This window comes from Ambystoma mexicanum, chromosome 3q (genome assembly GCF_040938575.1).
Source record: "Ambystoma mexicanum isolate Mex_15411 chromosome 3q, UKY_AmexF1_1, whole genome shotgun sequence".
NCBI classification, from domain to species: domain Eukaryota; kingdom Metazoa; phylum Chordata; class Amphibia; order Caudata; family Ambystomatidae; genus Ambystoma; species Ambystoma mexicanum.
Genome location: NC_090926.1, coordinates 1,038,767,171 through 1,038,787,173, shown reverse-complemented (window position 1 = coordinate 1,038,787,173; position 20,003 = coordinate 1,038,767,171). Strand labels below are relative to the sequence as shown.

The 20,003-nt window shown below is 45.8% G+C and overlaps 1 protein-coding gene across 1 annotated transcript in view; it reads right to left on the bottom strand.

Moving 5' to 3' along the window:
• Positions 1 to 1,354: 1,354 nt before the first annotated feature.
• Positions 1,355 to 20,003, bottom strand: part of LOC138583201 (galectin-3-binding protein-like) — a 122,425-nt gene continuing 103,776 nt past the window's right edge. The window contains exons 3-4 of the mRNA XM_069655229.1: positions 15,937 to 16,204; positions 1,355 to 11,361 (exon numbers count right to left, since the gene is read on the bottom strand). Of these exons, the coding sequence (XP_069511330.1) occupies positions 10,356 to 11,361; positions 15,937 to 16,204 (1,274 nt within the window). The 3' untranslated portion in view covers positions 1,355 to 10,355. The remainder of the gene's footprint in view (positions 11,362 to 15,936; positions 16,205 to 20,003) is intronic.

The window sequence follows — 20,003 nt, the reverse complement described above, 5'->3', positions numbered from 1 at the left end:
CTATTGCTGTGGTACAGGTGTTAGAAAGATGTAACATCATATCCTGAAACCAGTGTGAATGTACCAGTGGATTAAAGAATAGGTGAAGGTTAGTTACATCAATTGAGATGGGCCACTACTGGCAACATTTCTATTGGTGTATGATCCCTGTGTATTATTGCCATTAGGATTACCGGAAGCAACAGTGCAATAAGTATAGTTTACTTTGAGTCTTATCACTATTAGAATTAATGTTTTATTGGTTTAGATGTTGGGTTCCTCTTTTAATTGTTATTTAACAATGTATATGTATAGAGTGGAACTTCTTATTGGTTATTTTTTGTTGGATACTTCTTTCTTTTTTTTATTTAAGGTATAAGCATTTTATTTTTTATTTTCGTCTCGTTACTGTGTTGGTTACTATGAGAGTTGTTCTCAAATGTGGATGAAATTGTTCTCTTTCCTCTTTCTTCTTTTTTGTTTTTCTTTTTTCCTTTGTTTTCCTAATTTTATATTTGTATATGCTACATTCTTCCGTATTTGTAAAAGGTTCTGTTAACCAAATACAATTTTAAAGAAATACTTGTGCAATGTTGTGGATGCCTTCCATTAAAAGATACCAATGGCTAAAAGGAAAGTTTTATTGCAGAGAGCCCCCAGGTGGGGGCACTCTCATCAACAGACATCAATAAACTCTCACATCGTTCTCAAACTCTACAGAGCTTGAGAACGACATCAGAGCTGTGCCAGGAGAAAGTTACATAAACACACAGATTACATCATAACAACTTACTACAAAGATGACTTCTGACCTTGCTTATGAACCTTCTCTTCTAAAGTTATGTGTAGCTGTAAACTAGAACCCCAATAGAGGGACAGATGTCATAGCCATGTTATCCTCAAATCAAATCCTAAGGCAGCCTGAATGAGTATGTATGGGTCATGATTAAAAACACTTTGTTGTTAGGGTGAGAGTTGTGAAAAACAAAATGAGTATCAAGTCTAATGTGTATTGTGTACTTAGTGATTCAAGTATACAACCCTTTTGATCATAGGCACATATTTAAAATATAAAGATGCATGGTCATGCGTATGCTCCCAAAATCAGCTTTGATTTTATGCAACACAGCCAGGAACCCTCATTGGTGCTATTTGCTCCCTTCCTCCTCTCAATCGGGTATTTTCAAAGAGTACAATATGAGCGATCCTCTTGCAATGATAACCTTCTATCAGAAAATAATTTATATGAGTATTATGGGTTTTGATAATGTGCTTTGCTCAATAAGGCAAGTGTAAATTTCTCAGTATGACCACAACATACTGGAAGTGAGCATTATAAATAAATATTGCAAAAAGAGACAGTTGAAAATGTTAGTACGTTTAACTATTCATCTGTTTAATAGATTCATTTGCAGTGAATACACACCATTTCATTCAATATTGGAAAATAGAAATGCAGAGATGACAAATACTCATAATTAAGAAATGATACAACATAACAAACACAATTATAGAACCTACAGTCTGATACTGTGTTGCTGCTGCCCTAATTCTACATTTAACCATAAGAAACACAGCAGCGCCTGTCCCTAAAATTATCAATGATCTTTTTTCTGATCATGCTGCTGTCAACAATTATTGGGATGATTCTAACAATCGTCCACCTGACCACGTGACTCTCAACCAGAGATAGAAAGACAGAGAGCGAGATGCAGAGCATTAAAGTGTAAGAGCGATCTGAAAGAGCGGGTCTGTGTGGAGAGGGCGAGAGGGAGCTAGGTCGGCGTATGAGATACAGGCTACTGATATGGGATGTATAAAGCACACACTTAGCGGGTAAGCAAGGCAGCACTGTATATAGGGCACACCCAGGGTAAAGGTAAAGTGTAGAGGTAGTAGGGATAGTACTTATGTTGAGGCAGAACACATGAGGTTTGTTTTAGATGTGTGCACTGGTTGGATGTAAGTATGGACCAGTGAGTGGAGAAGGTTGAGGAGATAAATCAGGAGGCCAAGCAGTATGATTGGAGATGTGCTGCACAGTGATACACTTTCAAATGAGTCATTTGGCCTGTTTAAGGAGCCTGGACGGGTACAGAAGGGTTTGTATCACTATCCTCAGGCATGCAGAGGAGAGGCAGTCTGGGGATGTGCAGTGAGGGTGCATGGCCATCAATTGGCAGAACCTGTGCAAGATGGGATGGGCACCTAGGTCGATGAAGGTTGCAGAGAGTAGTTTGGTGGAAGGAATGATCTTAATGGGTGAACGGTTGGATGTGGATCGAGATACTACTCAGTGGGCATCGGAAAAGGCTGGACACACAAAGTCGGTAGGCGCTTCACAGGTGGGGGGGTCACCAATCTGCTTAAGGAGACTGAAGAGAACTGATTCAGTGGTGAGTGTGGCCGGAGTCCTGCAGATCGGATAGTGAAGATCTAAATGGAGTGTAGTGTTCTTGCAGGTGTGATGACATTATTCTGTTAGTTTGGGAATGCAGGTGGCATGCATCCTATGTGGCGACTTGATCTTTCGTGAGTGCTTTTATTTGTATTTATTTTATTTTTTCTATTTATATAGCCCACAAAGCAACCCTAGGTCATCGTGGCGCTGTTACCGGAAGTGCTTACTGAGTTACATGATACACAGCAAATGCAGCCTATCTGAGGTTCCTGGTTACAGGGAACCTAAAGCCAGACAGGTAAATGGTGAAACGTAACAGGATTACAGCAGCATGAGGGCGCTAGGGTTCAAGGGTTACAGTGGAACCGGTTACAGCTCATAACTTCTGTGTGCAGGTGTCCAAGGGCGAGCCATTGGTGAGGTGTGAATGTGCGTGTTTTTGGGTTGCTAGGCGTTGGGGGATGGCAATTGGCTGCCAGTGTTTTTGAGGCTATATAATGTTAAGAATACATGTTGTTTTTCAGTAATTGCCTGATTTATTCCAATGTTTGCCCCTTTTTAAGTGAGAGCCAAAAACAGGAAAAAAGTGCAAGTAGCGAGAGTGGAATCCATGGGAAGGAATAGATGTGCAGATACATGAGTAGTGAGGGATAGAGACATGAGTAGTAAGGGTAGAGACATGAGTAGTGAGGGTAGAGACATGAGTAGTGAGGGACAGAGCCATGAGTAGTGAGGGTAGAGACATGAGAAGTGAGAGACAGAGACATGAGTAGTGTGAGCAAATTGACAAGAGAGGGGAAGAAAGGATAGAGCAGGAACAGCGAAGGCCATGGAAAGAGATGGGGTACTTTTATATGGGAGCAACCTGTCACAATGCAGAGTGAGAGAGAGAGAGAGAGAGCGCGAGAGGGGGAGAGAGAGGGGGAAGAGATAGGGGAAGAGAGAGGACGGAGAGAGAGGGAGGAAGAGAGAGAGGGGAAGAGAGGGAGGGAGAAAGAAGAGGGGAGAGAGAGAGAGGGAGGAGAGACAGAGAGAGGGAGAGAGAAAGAGGGGGAAGAGATGGGGGAAGAGACAGAGAGAGGGAGAGAGAGTGGGGTAAGAGAGACGGAGAGAGAGAGGCAGACAGACCGAGAGAGAGAACAGTGGGGAGGGCCAATGTGGATAGAGTGAGAAGGAGCAATGGACAATTGAGGTAAGAGAGAGAGGGAGAGAGGGATAGAGGTAACCCACGAGGGCCACTTGAGAGCTATGGGGGCTGGGGGGGGGGGGTGGGGTGGAGCAGAGCCATGCTTACAGAGCAGAAGTGAGAAAACCAGCAGAACATGAGGTAAAACTCATTTCAATATGTCTTAAATTGCAAAAGAAGCATTTAAAGAATACAAAACACGCAGTAAGCCGAGCACAAATCCTCAACACAAGCAGTTGGATTTATACATGTAAATCAGTACATGCAATCAGTGATATTAAGGAAATGGTATGTCAGCTGCAGCTCGGCACACAGAAAGCGTTGAGCGTGAGCAGAGCCTTTGTCGGCTGAGATGACTCCAAGTGGAGGGCAAGACTAGTCCTAGCTTAGGAGGAGGTCACATGGGAGAAGTAAGGCTCAGTATCCCTAATCATACACCATACTATGAACTGAAGGACTCTCAATTCCTTCTACTCCTGTATCACTTGTGACAAAAGTCCCACTGTGCAGACCCAGTGATGCTGGGGACTGAAGGAAGCCGCCTGCTGTATGATGCAACCAACCCCCTGGACGCAGTAAGTGGGGGATCCCTGAGAACCTCATGCACCTCCCTGGCCAGAGAGCCCAGGAATGCGCAAGGAAAATCCGGCTACCTTAGTGGTCACTGTGTTGTCCATGAGCACAGACCACGAGCCACTGGCCCAGGGGAGTTGGATTTGCAAACCTGTGGTTTTCTGGACTGTTAGCAAGGCCATTGTCATGCACCGCCAAGTCAGGAGTAGACTACATGCACCGGAGCACTGGTTTGTGAACAAAGAGCAGGGTTCATGGGACACTGCAGAAATGTCATGACATTATGACACAGTACAGAGGCATGGGGAGATTGGGCAGGCAGCAGGGTAGTTCTCCCCAGCATCAGAATGGTATGGTATGGCATTATTTATTTATATAGTGCCTATACGCAGGCAAGTGTTTTCACAGTACTCAAGGAAGGTGGGCACATGGAGAAACAAAAAAACAGTCGCTCAGAGCCCTTGAAATTCGTAGACGATAATAGTCTGCATAGGCAGAGTAAGTGGAAACAAAATACATTTAACAGTTTGGGAGACAGCAAATAGGCCTGATTCTGCAGTTTTAACAGTGGAATTAAGGGGTGAAAACAAGGGAGAACAGATGATCTACAGGCGCGGTGCGTACGGATCAAGCAAGTGCACAGAGGGTCACAGGGAGAGGGAGGATCAAGTGCACCAGGTCGGTTGAGATTAGGGTAAGTGCAGAGAGAGCCACTCTCTTGGGTTATTTTCTCAAGTGGGTGGGGTGTAGGACCCTGAGGCAAATGCAAGAGTGGACTGGCGGGGGTGCCAGGGACTAGTGAGACTAAGTTACACCCGGCAGCCTGTCAGCATGCTGTAAGCAAGAGGAGGGAGGGAGGGAAAAACAGAGAACTGGGATAGCAGGGTGTAGAGGGAGAGAGAAGGAAGAGGATAAGAGGATAAGAAGAACGTCTTGAGGAATTTCCGGAATTTAAGGAGATCCGGCTCAAGACGGAGGGTTGCAGGGAGGCTATTCCAGAGGGAGGCACCTGTTGAGGATAAGGATCTACCTCCAAATCTCTGCTTGGAGAACCGGCTCACTCGCAGAAGGTTGGAGGTAGATGAGCGGATGGCTCGTGAGGGATAGAATTTAGGTAGGCAGCGTTGCAGGTAGGTAGTTCTCAGGCCCCAGAAAGCGTTGTGAAAAATGCAAAGGGTCTTGAATTTAATCCTTGCAGCCATGGGGAGCCAGTGGAGGAATTTCAGCGCAGAGAGATGCAGTCCCTCGGTTTGAGGCCAAGGACAAGTCTTGCAGTTCTGTTCTGGATGAGTTGCAGAAGGGAGGTTGAGGAAGAGGCTGTTGCAATAGTCCAGCCTGGAGAGATCCAGGGCTCTGGAGACAGTGAACCTTTGGGGGAAAGTGAGAAAAGGTAGAGAACCTCTGAGGATGTAAAGCTGATAGACTTTTTAGAGATGTCTGAAATGTGAGAGAAGGAGAGAGCAGAGTCAAAGATGACCCCAAGGTTTCTTGCTTCGCAGGTGGGTACAGGCGCAGGGCCAAGGGAGGCCAGCCAGAGCGAAAGTGGGAAAGTGGGAGCAGGGGTCCTAATGCAAACGATCTCAGTCTTGGTGGCGTTGAGGCAGAGGTCATTTGCAGCACACCAAGACTGAATAGCGGACAGACAGTCAGATATGAGCGAGGCGGAGAAGGTGGATGAGGGTAGCCTGAAAGATAGTTGCGTGTCATCCGCATAGCACTGGAAGATAGAGGTGAAAGTGGCAATCACGTGTGCCAGCGCAGCCATATAGACGTTGAAGAACCAGGGGGATAGGTTAGATCGCTAGGGAATGCCACAGGTTGAGAAAGTGACAGTCTAGTGAAAGGCTCTGAGTTCCACCTGGGTTGGGCGGACGGAGAGGAAGGAGGTTAACCACGCCAGAGCCTGACGTGATTCCCAGGGTGCCACAGAGACTTGCAATCAGGATTTCGTGGTTAACTGTGTCGAAGGCAGAGGAGAGGTCAAGGAGAATGAGGATAGAGGGGGTGTTAGCGTCAAGATTTGAGAGCAGGTCTTCACGGGTGTTCAGAAGAGCAGTTATAGTGCTTCTGGATGCTCTAAAACCAGATTGATGGTCGTCGAAGGAACCAATAGATCCAGAGTGGTAGGTCAACTGAGAGATAGACAGTTTCTCCTGAAATTTGACCAAGAAAGGAGTGATGAGATAGGGCGGTAGTTTGCTGGAATGGAGGGGTCGGCAGAGGGTTGTTTGAGCAGAGGGTGCACAAGGGAGTGCTTCAGGGCAGTTGGGAAAGCTCCAGTGGAAAAGGAGAGATTGCAGAGATCAGCCAAGGTTGGGGCGAGGGAGTCGATATTGTCTTTAATGGTTTTGGAGGGTCAGGGGTCCACCTGTTTGGATGAAGCCTTCATAGATCGGACTTGTCTGGTGATCTCATCCGGTGTGACGGGTGAAAGAGAAGAGGGTAAGAGGAGGGAGACCAAGGGAGGCTCCGTGTTGGTGTATGCTGTGGTGTGGAGGAGAGGGTGGAAAGGATGTCTTGTTTTTTTTTAATGATGTGTGCAGCCAGAGCCGAGCAAAGGTCCTGGGTGGGTGTGACAGAAGAGGCTACTGCATGATTTGCCAGTTCCTTGCAGACTTTTGAAAAGTTTGGCCGTTTTGTTTGATGCCGCAGAGATGCAGGCTTGAACAAAGTTTAAGGGCACCCAGGTTGAAGTCGTACAAAGAGTTAGACTTTTTGGAAGGCTTCAGTTGGACCCTCATGACAGGGGCAAGAATGTCAAGAGTGTTGGAGATAGATAGATTGAGGTTAGCGAGGGCTGTGTCAGGGTGGGAGTCAGCTGAAGGAGTGGGTGGCGGGGAGTAGGAGGAGGCAAAAGCAGTAACTGTCACTTTTTTCATGGGTCTGGTGACTTTGAAGCCAAGTGGCTGTGCTGGATGTATTGCTGAAAGAGGAGAGGAGAGCTTCAGGTGTGTTGAGAGAAGAGAGTGGTCAATCAAAGAGAGTGAGGTAGCGAGAGGGAAAGAGAGGGGGGTGTCAGTAGAGATGAGAACATCCAAGGTGTGGCCTGCAGTGTGTGTGGGGCCAGAGGCAAGGATAGAAAGGGCAAAGGTTGTGGAAAGGCCCAGAGGAGTCAGAAGAGTCCAGATGGATGTTAAGATCACCCATCAGGAGGAGGTGAGAGGATGAGGGGAGTAGGGAGGATGCCAGTTCAGCCCATTCAGAGAGGAAGAGAGTGGACTGACCTGGTGGGCAATAGAAGGTGGCCATAATAAGAGAAGATCTGGGGTATAGTGAGAGTCTGCAAACTAGGCACACAAAGGAGGAGTAGGCCTGAGTAAGGATAATGGACACAGGTATCCATCCTGGGAATATAAGCGCCACTCCACCACCTGTTTTCTTAGGCCTGGACGCAGAGAGAATTTTGTAGCCTTCAGAGAGGATTGTGTCAAAGCTCATGACGGAGCTTTCCTTGAACCAGGTCTCAAGATCCATGAGTTCGAGGAGGTTGCAGATGTCAGACGAGTGTTTGATGGCAGAGCGGGTGTTGAGGGTGGCAATGTGGAGCAGCTTGCCATCTTTGAGGGTCTTCTTTGGGGGTACACAAGGGACAAAGATCCCCGCAGAGGGTGGCAAGAGGGCTAGGTTGTTAGTGGAGGATGGGAAAGGAGCTGAGGCCAACAAGGGAGCCGGGCCAGTAAGGCAGGGCAAGAGCACCTGTACAGAGGAGGAGGAAGGCACAGAAGGCAAGGGGGCCTGTGCAGAGGAGGAGGAAGGCACAGAAGACGAGGGAACCTGGCCGTAGGGAGAGGTGAGGTTAGAGAGGCGAGGGAGGAGCCCGTCGAAGAGAAGAAGGTTGGGTTGAGGACCGTGAGCCATGATGGTGCCATTGAGATAAACATTAATGCTGACTCTGGAAATGGTGAAGAGGTCAAGGAGAACCTCCCAGCGAATGCCACCATTAATGGCGACCATGTAGCGAGTCCGTAGATCAGGTGCGTTAACGAAGAAGAGGATGACAGTGATAGTCTCACTGGCGGAAGCCATGACATGGGTGTCTGCAATAGGAAGGCATGGGTTGGAGCCCAGTATGTCCTTCTTAAGTTTCCTCCGGCTAGATTTAGTGATAGGAGAAGTATAGGGGATAGTGAAGCAGTTGGAGAGGATAGGAGAGATAGATAGCAACTGGTTGGCTGACGTGGAGGGGGGCGAGACACTTACCAGGCTGAAGCACTAATGCACTTGGAGGTAGGGGGAGTGGTGAGGGACACAAGGAAGTGGGGGGAGACAGAAGGAATCGCGCCAGCTAGTGAAGAACACAAGCAGTCACAAGGCACAACTAAATTCGGTTTTCAGCAGGACAGGTGAAATACATGCAGCAACTGGGTAAAGCTAAATTCAGATGGCAGCCCCACCCTTTGTAAACATCGAATGCTAATCTGAGTCCTGATTAAAATGGTTAACGTAGATATAAAACACACCTGGGCACAGAGGGGTAAAACAAATAGTCATTTGCAAGCGCCCACCTTGACCCAATCAAAGGTGATCCCAAAGACTGCATTAGAAATCCTTTTGCTGCTAAACGCCCAGTATCAAAGCGATTCAGTAGAAGCTAGCGGTGCGGGAATGCGGAAGGTGTTTTGAGGAGTAGAGTTATACAGAGCAAAGAGATGGACTGAGCAACGAGGAGGGAGAGAGCAGAGGAGTGATGGAGAGGTTGGGGCTGAAGAATTGGAAAGATCACGGAGGAGGAGAAGGAGGAGGAGGAGAGAAGCCGATGTGTAGGGAAAAAAGTAGGAGAGTACCACTTTAAAAAGGAGGGTGAGACAAGGGAACAGACAGACAGAGGAAAATCACTCAGCCATTGTTTTTGGAAGGATGGGCTCCTAACCCACAACTTACTGGGGGTTCTGAGCCAGATCCTAGCAGTGTGAAAGGCCAGTACTGAGATAAATGAATTACAAGGAAGGGGAAAGTAGCCATATCCAGGAGGGGAAGGCCTGATACCCCAGATAACCTGTGAGGGGAGGACTGAGGAAAGCCAACAGAGAATAAGGACCATACTTGTTATATCTGGCTACATTATGGATTTTGCAGGGACATAACCCTGCAGGACCTACTGAATTGATTAACACCAGTTTGGCCATGCGATAGCCACGGAACCTGAGCATGTGACACGTTCTTCAGAAACCTGATAAGGGCTAATCCCCATGGACACACAGACTGATAGATGGCAACACACAGTGCTCTGCTACTGTTAAAAGATGTGAGCCCAGGTGCTGGCTACCCGCACCCTGTATGCGGCTCCGTTGCTCCCGAGCTTGTCCCGCACTTTAAACAATAGAAAAATAAAAATCTTAGCCTATGAAGGGCTCTCAAGCATCCACAGCCTGTGGCTGTTTCCCCAAAGACAAGACCCTGTGGGGGACTTGAGACTAGATCTGGTGGCTGACTCTCTTGGGGGACTTGGAGGGGGTGATAATAATGAGTGCATCCTTAAAATCCAACTATGGCAGACAGTATAGAAAGAGACTGAAATCTCTTGCACTCCAAAGATTTAAAATTGTGTAATCAAAACTGGTCATCATGCTCCAAGCCCGAGAGGGCCAACCCTGAGCCATTCTTTGACAGAAGGGCCCTGGAACCTTTGGAACCTCCAGGAACTGTGAGTGACTTTTTGTGAAGCACACAGGGAGATACAGCCCTGAGCATGAACTGTTGTAGATTAAAGGAATTAGGCTTGGGACCATGGTTCTATTTTAGATTAGGGCAGGGTCTGCAACATTTGGCTCTCCGGATATTTTGGACTCCAAGTTCCTCCATCAGCTCTAGCCAGCGAAGCCAATGGGGTGGGATCACGGGACTCATAGTGCAAAACATCTGGAGAGCCCAGGTTGCAGACACCTAGACTAGAGTCTGAATACCCCTCTCACTTGATTGTGTTTCCTCGGAACCCCTGTCCTGTTATTTTTACATATATACCAGTTTTATCAAAGTATCTCAATTTTAGATCCAATATGTATTGTTCCTACCTCTGTGGTCGAGCATAGTAAACCCTAGTTATGTTTAGCTTGTTTAGTCTGATGGTCCTCTCTCATCCTAACACCAGTACTCCCCGTTACCACAGGCCCTCTATCACACTGACATCGATTGTCCATCCCACCAGTCATAAGAGTAGGAAACATCATTCTTCATGGCACTGTTTCAAGCGTATGGGGCATCATGCTCAGTTCTGCGCTATGGACTGGGTAGAGGCAGGGGGGAGTATATTGGACGGACAACAATTATGAAGCTTGAGTAGACATCAGGACAGGGGAAGAGGGAGTCATTGTTCACATTTGTCACCGTGGCAATTGTGTCCTTGAAGTCCTGGACCGCAGTGACGAAGGATCCCTGGCACAGCATGAGGACTTTGTTCTCATAACGGATAGAGGGGTCATTGAAGCCAGAGCTAGTTAGACGCACGAGTGGTAGAGAGCTTTCAGTGCAGCTCAAGCCATAGTTCCAGCAGCTCTGCATGGTGGCATGGTATCCAGGACTCCAAGACATCTGTTGTGTCTTGAAAAGGAAACTAGGATGAGCTGGGGTCTGGAACGACCGATAATAGTTATAGTAAGGGTTGTAGTCATTCTTGTTCAGGTGGTAGGTCCAAATTGGAGAAGTGTAAATTCTGGGGATGAAAGCAGCGTCTGTTAGATTCAGGTGCTGAGTCAAGGCTTGAAAGGTCACTGTGTAGAACTCCAAGGCCTCCAGCACCCTGGCTTTGAAGAGAGCTTCAAAATCTTTGTAGAATGACAAGTTGAACTGAAGCTGGAAGAGGTCTTCTGGGGGTATCATGGGGAAGCGGATCTCATCCAAAATGTGCTGATCAAGGCGATTCAATAGCCTCCAGCTTTCCAGTGCCCTAAGAAGGGAAAGCTCATCCTGTACCACCACATCCGACCTCGCCAGCAGAGCTTGAAGCTGCTCTGGGCTGAGGAGCTGCCAGGCTTCTGATTCAGAGAAGGCCTGGCTATTCCAGGCAAGAAACTGCAGGCAGAGTTCCTCCAGCACAGGGTCCCGACTGTCTTGTGCATAGTTGTACAGCTCTATCTGGGCCTTGAAGGTGGGATCTTCTGGAATGACGAGAGAGAAGATCTGTGCACAGTACTCCTGAAGCTTGACCGCTCTGTAGGAGGATGCCATTTTGTGAATGCACTTGACTGACGACAAGGTTATACTTATTCTTCGGGTATAGAGATACCTTCGGAGAAAAAGGAGAAGAATAAACACATTAAATACTCAGCTGGATCATTGCTGAAAAACTTGATGAGTCAAAGAAATCATCTCTCGTTGTGACAACCGCTGGAGTTTGGGCAAGGTGACTGGGTTCTCGAAACCTGCAGGATGCAGCATACGCAATGAGTGACTTTGAATGGGAACGTTTGATACCACTGTTGGCCTTTCAATGTTGTTTTACTTCTTTAATTGTATGTATGTAAAGGCAGGGTTTCCACAGCGAGCTACCTAGTAATGTAACACTAGAGATTGGAGACTTGGCCACAACCTGGGTGAGTTTAAACAGTCTTTTTTAACATATATAAAAAGATGGAATGGTCGGAATTACAAAAATATCAAATGTTATTACATCACATATTATAAAAATGCTGACCCATTGGTCACATTTGCAAATCATCACAACATAAAACAGAATTTAATCACAAAAACAGAAGCTGGTGATATGCCAGTAATTTCCTTTTTACTGAAATAGTGTATCACAACAAAATCTACACTATAGCTACGGTGATGTTAGTAGCCTAAGTGTGACTTTAAACAGTACAATTCATATTTCATTTTGAAAAAGTCCCCGTAATGATTGTGTTGACAGAAGTTTGTCTGTTTCCAGCCTTATTCTTGAACACACGTTTAGACTAACAGATATTGGAGAAACATTTAGTCATCCATGTAAGGAGTTCTTCAGGTGGTGTTTCCTAAAAACGCTCGATTTGACCAGCATTCATGCATCGCGATCAGATCGAGCATTTTGAGGAACACCACTTTCTGTACAACTATACGTGGTCTGGGTGCACTGCCAATGACAAATTTAGGATTTACGTTCCACGGCAAAATATACAAATTACCGATGCATGCCACATGTTTGCAGAGACCACCTACTGATTCAATCAGCTCTAACATTAGGAGTCACAGTTCGGTCCGCACCCGCTGTGTTTGACTGCACAACTGGCATCTAACACCGCAAATATTTGAAGCTACGCTGGGAGAAAATGCAATAGTACTTCCAATACAACATCCCTTACCTTGACACTCTCTGGCTTTTTGTGTCCTGAAGAAAACCTTACATGGATGACTAAATGTTTCCCCAATATCTGTTAGTCTAAACGTGTGTTCAAGAATAAGGCTGGAAACAGACAAACTTCTGTCGGCACAATCATTACGGGGACTTTTTCAAAATGAAATATGAATTGTACTGTTTAAAGTCACCCTTAGGCTACTAACATCACCGTAGCTATAGTATAGATTTTGTTGTGATACACTGTTTCAGTAAAAAGGAAATTACTGGCATATCACCAGCTTCTGTTTTGTGATACATTCTGTTTTATGTTGTGATGATTTGCAAATGTGACCAACGGGTCAACATTTTTATGATATGTGATGTAATAAAATGTTATATTTTTGTAATTCCGACCATTTCATCTTTTTATATATGTTAAAAAAGATGACTGTTTAAACTCACCCAGGTTGTGGCCAAGTATCCAATCACTAGTGTTACATTACTTGGTAGCTTGCTGTGGAAACCCTGTCTTTACGTTTGTTCCATAGTCCTCCCTGAACGAGCCCCTAACAAAAAAAGAGGACATACTGTAGATTGCTCATTGAGTATTCACTTCTTTTAATTGTCCTCCAAATAACTATGAAGTTAATTTTTTTTAACATTCCCTATTTCATCAATTAAAATAGGATTAGCTAAATTATCTGTCTTTCCACTGTTTGCCCCTATTATGAGCACATACCAGTAAGATTTATTTTTGTGGAGCCCTGTGGGGAGTGTATAATCCCCCATACTGATCATCGAGAAATTAAACGTGTATGGCTCTTTACTGTCACTGTTGCCCGCTACCTGTGAATGTTCTATTGCAGAGCCACAAAGAGTTCTTCACCTTTGCAGGATAAATGTGTGCGACTGTCGCCTGACTGTGGAGAGCAATGGATAGTTTGCATAAGAGGCTACAGTTGTTTGCATGGGTTCGAACAAGAGCACAGGAATGCTATGGGAGGGAACCAGGAGACAATTTACAACCACCAGCAATCACCATTACATAGACACATTCCTTTAAATAATAAGGCATCAAGAACAAATGGTCCCCTTTTCTGGAAGCTTTTTAATGGAGCAACTCAAACCACATCTGACTGACATTTCTTTCCTAGCAGCACTTCAAGAAGGGTTCAGGAACGGGCCACTCTGATTGGTTTGCTCATACATTTCTTTAGTTCCTAGTAGGGGGTAAAGCGGAAATGGCGACAATCTTTTGATTCAGAAGGGTATTTCACCCTACCATGGATAGAACAAGGTGATTCCCCTTTAATTTCAGGAACATCACATTTGAAGGATCCTCCTAGAAGCTCTCTTGCCTACGTGGGCTTTCATGTCATCTAGTTCTGCACATTTATGAAAAGCTAATCCTAAAATTGTGCTACCTTTATTGCTGCAATCAAGTGATCTGTCCATGAATTTAAGGCTATGCGCCTTTTCCATTTATGGTGAGCACTGAATATATTTTAGAGGGCAAAAACCTTTAGAAGGCGAGCACAACCAATTTAACAAAACTGGACAGGGCTTTACTTAAAATGTCTGCGTGCTGTGCCCTGTATATGTGTTGTAGGTAGACCACTACAATCTCATTCCACCACCTGGGCGTTTTGTAGAAGTAGAGGCAGGGGGAGTACATTGGACGGCTTTGTAGAAGTGGTCCCTGTGTGAAGTTGACTGAATAGTTCTTTTGTCTCGTTTTTAGGAGTTGGTGGTCGTGCCTTATACGTCACCAAAAGGTGTTGGCATAAGTCCAGTTCCCCTGACGACTGCAAACACCAAAATAGTCCTCACTGTGCCGAGCACACCGAATCCAAGTGAAAGAGTCCAAACATCCAGGAGAGGATTGGTTTGTTCGATAAGGATTCTGATGTTTAACTGCATCCAATGATGAAAGGCTTGGGACCCTGGGCGTATTGGGATCATACGAAAACCGAGAATGCAAAAATGTCGAAGCTCAAAATACCAAAATCCGAGACCCACATTTGACCATATATATATGTGTATGGTGCGGGGTTAAGCAAATATAAAAGGAGGAGGGGTATTTGGTGAGCTGTGGGAGGGGCTCAATGTGGTAAAAAAGGGTAAACAAAATCGGTATTTTGGGCTTCAACATGATTTTTTCCCAGTATCCACATAGATCCGGTGCAACCAGGGTTCCTGTGCCTTTTTACTGTTGCGTGCAGTGAATGCACGTATTTCTTGCATGGCGAAGATATGCTTTGGTGGCCTCCGTTACACATATGGTGACTGTCATTGTGCCGTTGGGGACTGCGTATGCTTTGTTCTGGAAAAGTGTGTATAGTCTGGGCAATGCCGCAGGGCCGCCCAAGGCGAGGCAGGGTAACTGCTGTTACCATCCGCAGGCTAGGGAGAGGGGCAGCCCCCACCCCCAAGCCTGCTCCTCTCCCCCACAGACTCAGAGACACTCTGTTCACACCTCACCCTTCCTGGCTTTGTGTGGCAGAGACTATCACCTCACCCTTCCACAAAGCAACAAGGTGCTAAGCACCTAGGAGAAACCAACAGTCAGGCAGGGCACAGTTTCAAAGACCTGCCCCCCCTCAGGGGGCCCGACAGTCGGCTACACCCGCCTGGGGGCTGGGCCACAGCCCCCACCACTATGCACATCAAAGACCCAGGGCTCCCCTGGGTCTTATAAATAAGAGCAGTATGCTCTAAGAAAACACAATCTGTTTGTGGACCCTGAACGGGGACCCAAACAAACAGGAGGAGGAGGAGCGTCTTCCACTCTTTGCTTCTTTACCACAGAACCCTCCCACCCTACAAAAGAAGGGAGAAGAACAAAGGAAAAGAGGTACAGGTCACTGTACGGTGTCCACAACAAGTCGTGGGACAGGAAAGGCGGCACGGGCCAGAGGGGGTAACCTCAGGGCCCGGTGCCCAAAAGTATGATATTATTATATGTGATTATTGTTATTCCCATAACCATATCTGTATAATAAAATCCTACAGCCTTTTAATTGACAAACTGTGTTCTAATTCATTTACTGGGAGGATAAGGGGTTGGCCAATGTAAGTTGCATGCATATGGGATCAGCAGTTATGAGGACATAAAGCTGCTGCGCTGTGGGAATCTGAATATTCATCCTCGCAGAACGGCTTTAGGATTGCCTACAGATGCAGAACCTCCGTCCAGAAACTTCACTTTCTAGAAGAATCCTTCTCCAGAACAACACACGGAACCCTAGTCGCGGTGGGTGTATGTGAACCCCTTTTATTTATAGCACACGCGCCAGAGTGCAACGTCACTCCGCCGCCTGTGTACGCCCTTAAAGGGCACGCACCACATAAGGGAGCAAATACTGCTTTGCTCGGATGAGAAGTTACATCTTAGAACTTAATAAAATAGTGGCATCATATTAAGTTTTCACAAAGAGGTTGCCGTTGTCTGCTACATAGGTCGAAGCCACACACGCAGAACCCAAGTTGATGGAACCTGCAATACTAGAGGCTTGGACATGCACCAGCAGCAGAAGGCCCCCTTACCTGATGAATGGCTCCACGTAGGGAAGACAGTCCTCCTCCAACCGGAGAGTGGAGGCATTTTCGCCATCTCTGAGCAGGAACTGGGCTTCGCTGTTCGCAGAAAGAATAAGGCTGTGCGCACAGAGCTTCAAGGGCTCAGACGCATTGTTGGTCCCCACCGCGTCAATGAGGAAGTCGCAGCCCTGCTGGCTGTCGTACAGCTGCCCCAGGGATTCAGCGATCTCCCCAGACCAGTCGAGGATGCGCGCTGTAGCATTCCCGGATGCTCCTGAAAGGAGAGAGGAGAATGGACATCAGAAAGGCAAGGAGATATCAAAACGCATATCAGCTGCAGTAAAAGATACATTTGTTCATTCATTATGGCCGATAATTTAGTATCAAACATTAGTATTTCAAACACTGTTGTAATCGTTCCCATAGAATTACTTTATTGAATTACTGTATTTTGGGGATTTATAGGTGAAACCAGGTTCGGGCAGCAGCGGAATGGGTTAAATGCATACATTAGTTGGTTATGTCTGCCAGGGCAACAGACCCTTTAACATAGCATTAATTACTGATATACCGCTAAGGCTATCTGGGAATAGTTAACATTCACAGTTAGTGGGGAACATGCCAGAGTACTAAAAGATAGGGTGGGGGTGAACGTGGGGGTGAGGACAGTCCATGACAATGGATATTTTTTTTTTTTTTTTTTTTTTTGTATTTAATCTAAAAGATTTTTTAACAAAGATTTCGAAGTACTGAAGCTTAAAACTTCTAGAACGTCTAGAGCGTCTAGAACTGCCCTGCGTATTTGCCGATCAAGTTGGTGGAACATTACATGGAGCCTGCAGCGGAAGAAGCACATTGAAGATGTGGTTCATAATGTTTATTGTTGCGAGCTGCCATGACTTTTTGTTACCATATCTCAGTTTGTTCCAGCACGATTCTTCATCTTGCAGGGTAAAGTTTGTGAAAATGTCTTTCAAATAAATGCGGCGAATGTCTGTCGTTGCAGGGCAGTTCAAAAGAAGATGACGTATGGATTCCTTTGCCGTGGTAGATTTGCAAAGCCGGCAGCTGCTGGTCGCGGATAGGTGTCTAATCGCTAAGATTTCATTTGTTTCCAAAAGGTTAAGTCGGATTTTTAAGAAGTAATTTCGCGTGGATCTGTTTGGAAATAGTTTCAAATATGGTTGAACAGAATCAAGTTTCTTACAGAAAACTGGAAGATGAGTAGTAAGTTTGTATCGAGTAGCAGTTTCGATAGTATTAATCCAGTCCAGTTCCTTGATTTTTTTGGTGACTGTGACTGGGTTGCTAATGAGATCCTCCGTGCTGCAAACGACTGAGCCCAGGATGGATAGGATTTTAGTTTCCCAGCGAGTGAGCATTTGACAGGTGCTGAGACGAATTTCTTCGCTTATCAACTTGTAAGCGTGTGGGGCGTCTTTCTGTATACATTTCCGGTACAGCAAGACACTGTTACAGTCGATAGTTGATTTTAAAGAGGAAAGAGTGAGTTTGCGTCTAATTAATGTTATCGGAGTGGTTTTTGGGAGGCCTAGGACTGTTCTCCAAAAAGATGCTTCCAGGCTTTGCCACAAGCCTTGGGGGAGATTCGGCATTGCATCAACACCATATGTCAGAGATGGTATGACTTTCTTTTTGTAGAAGTCTCGTACAGGGATGATTGAGAATCTGCCGAATTTGATATCGATAGCTTTTCCTTGTGTGGCTAATTTTGTGGTTTTTCCGTATAATGCCTCTTTCATCGCTTTATCTCTTTGCGAGCTATCTAAGATAACCCCAAGATATTTAAAACTAGAGACTTTCTCGATGGTAGTCGAGCCTAGTTTTAGGGGTAATGTGGCTTTCTTTTTTGCAAATTTCTCAATAACCATCATTTTAGTTTTTGATTGGTTAATTTCCAGATTGTTTACCATCATGTATTGTTGTAAATTTGTGAGTTGGCGTTGCAGGCCTATTGGGGTGTTGTCCAAAAGGATTAAATCGTCAGCATAGAGGAGTCGATTAATCTGATCTCCTCCAAGTTTAGGGGGAAAAGCTCGAATCTCTTTTTCGGTTTCTTGGAAGTCGCCTAGATAGGACCAAAACAGGGCCGGGGCCAGGGGGCAGCCCTGTTTAACCCCTCTGGCTGTTGTTATCTCTTCTGTTAACAATCCTTGTTGGTTGAGGCGTACCCGCATGGAGGTGTTAGAGTGTAGGGCTCTAATAGGATTAAGTATGTCTGGGGGACATTTCCATAGAGCCAGTTTCTTCCATAATCTGTCACGATCCACCTTGTTGAACGCCTGTGTCAGATCGACAAAGGCGATGAATAGACGTGGACGTCCCTCCAAGATTTTACTTTTGAGAGCACTCAGTATTAATATATTGGCGTTTGTCCCCAGATTCTTTTTGAAGCCAGTTTGTAGGTTGTCCTGGCACGGAGTTTCGTTGGCCCAAGCAGTGAAATGGTTTAGCAGTAGAGACCCAAACAACTTTCCTATTGGGTCAAGAAGAGCAATAGGACGATAGCTGCTAGGATCTGACCTATTTCCCTTCTTGTAGATGGGTACCACGTTAGCCCTTTTCCACGATGGGGGAATAGATTTTGTGACGGAACAGCGTCTGAAGATTTGGCTCAACAAGGGCGCCCAGGCTTCCGGGTGTGCTTTCAAATCAAAATTCGTGATGCCGTCAGGGCCAGGAGCGCGTGATGGTTTTAGTTTTTTAATTAGCATTATGATATCTTCAGTGTTGTCTAAACAGATCCAAGAGGTGTCGTTGTTTTCCGTCGTAGGAGCTGTGGTCGTGATACTCTTGAAGAGAGTGCTGAAATGAGCTTCCCAGTCCGACTGACCAATTCCGTTCAGTTGACACGGTCGGGCGCCTGGCGTTGTTGAGTGGAGGAGGGACCAAAAGTCTCTGGCATAATTTCCTGTTATAGCTTTCAGAATGTTTTCTACATCTTGTTGGTAAAGCTTATGCCGATGGCCCTTTAGCCAAGATTTATACTTTGTAACGGCTTCTTTAATGGTGGCCGTGGCCTGTGGAAGGTCGAGTTTCCGAGCTTGTCTTTTTGTTTTTCTCAGCTCTCTTTTTCTTTCGGCGACCCATATATCGTACGTATGTTTTTGGTCAGCTGCATTTGACTTTTTGTTCCTGTGTGGGGCTCTAAAGACGGTCAACAAAGGTGTGTAGTCCACGGCCATCCTGTGTGGATGTTTGCTACAGTCGTTATAGAGCGTTGTAATAGTTGTTATTGCCTTTTCCGTAATTCTGAGTCTTGTCCCTTGAGCACTGAGTTCAATTTCTGCACTCATAGTGTGATTGTTCGGTGGGTTTGTAGTCCAGGTAGTTTCGAGAAGGTTGTGATCGCTTTCCCTTGTTTTGATCACTTTAAAGGAGTTGATGTGTAGTAATAAGGGGCGTGATACCAAAATATAGTCAATTGTGGAATTAGATTTCGCTCCTTCCCATGTAGGTAGTCTGTTTGGGTCAGGGAAAACTTGATCCAAGTTGTCGAAAGATCTGGATTTCATGAGGTTTTGCCATTTAATAGATCTCTGATCGCTTGGACGTTTTTTCAGTTTGGGCTCTTTTGCCTTCTCGCGATGTTGGCTAGTGATGTTTAGGTCTCCACATAAGACTACGTAATCTGGGTGCTGTGTGACTTGCACCCAGTCCAGTTCTTGTTCTATTGTTTTGATGAATTTCACGCACTCGATGGTTGCAGGGTTCCAGTAGATGGTGATGATTATTAATTTCTTCGTTAGTGTTTTGTTCGCTTTTTCGTCTATTGTAACCCAGTTTAGTTTTACCATCATCATAAAGTGATTTTCCTTTATTTTTTGTGAGTCGGTTAGGCCTCGTCCACTGCGGATAGCGATGAGCAGACCCGCTGTTGGACGGCCTAGATGGCCCTTCTTGGCCGACACTGTGTGGATCTCGTAACCATCAAGAACAGGGGGTTGAAGGAGCCATGTCTCCTGAAGACAAATGATGTCGTAGTCTATTATGTTCGTGGATCCTGGGGCTGTTAAATGAAGAAAACCTCGGGTGTTCCACAAGCACATTTT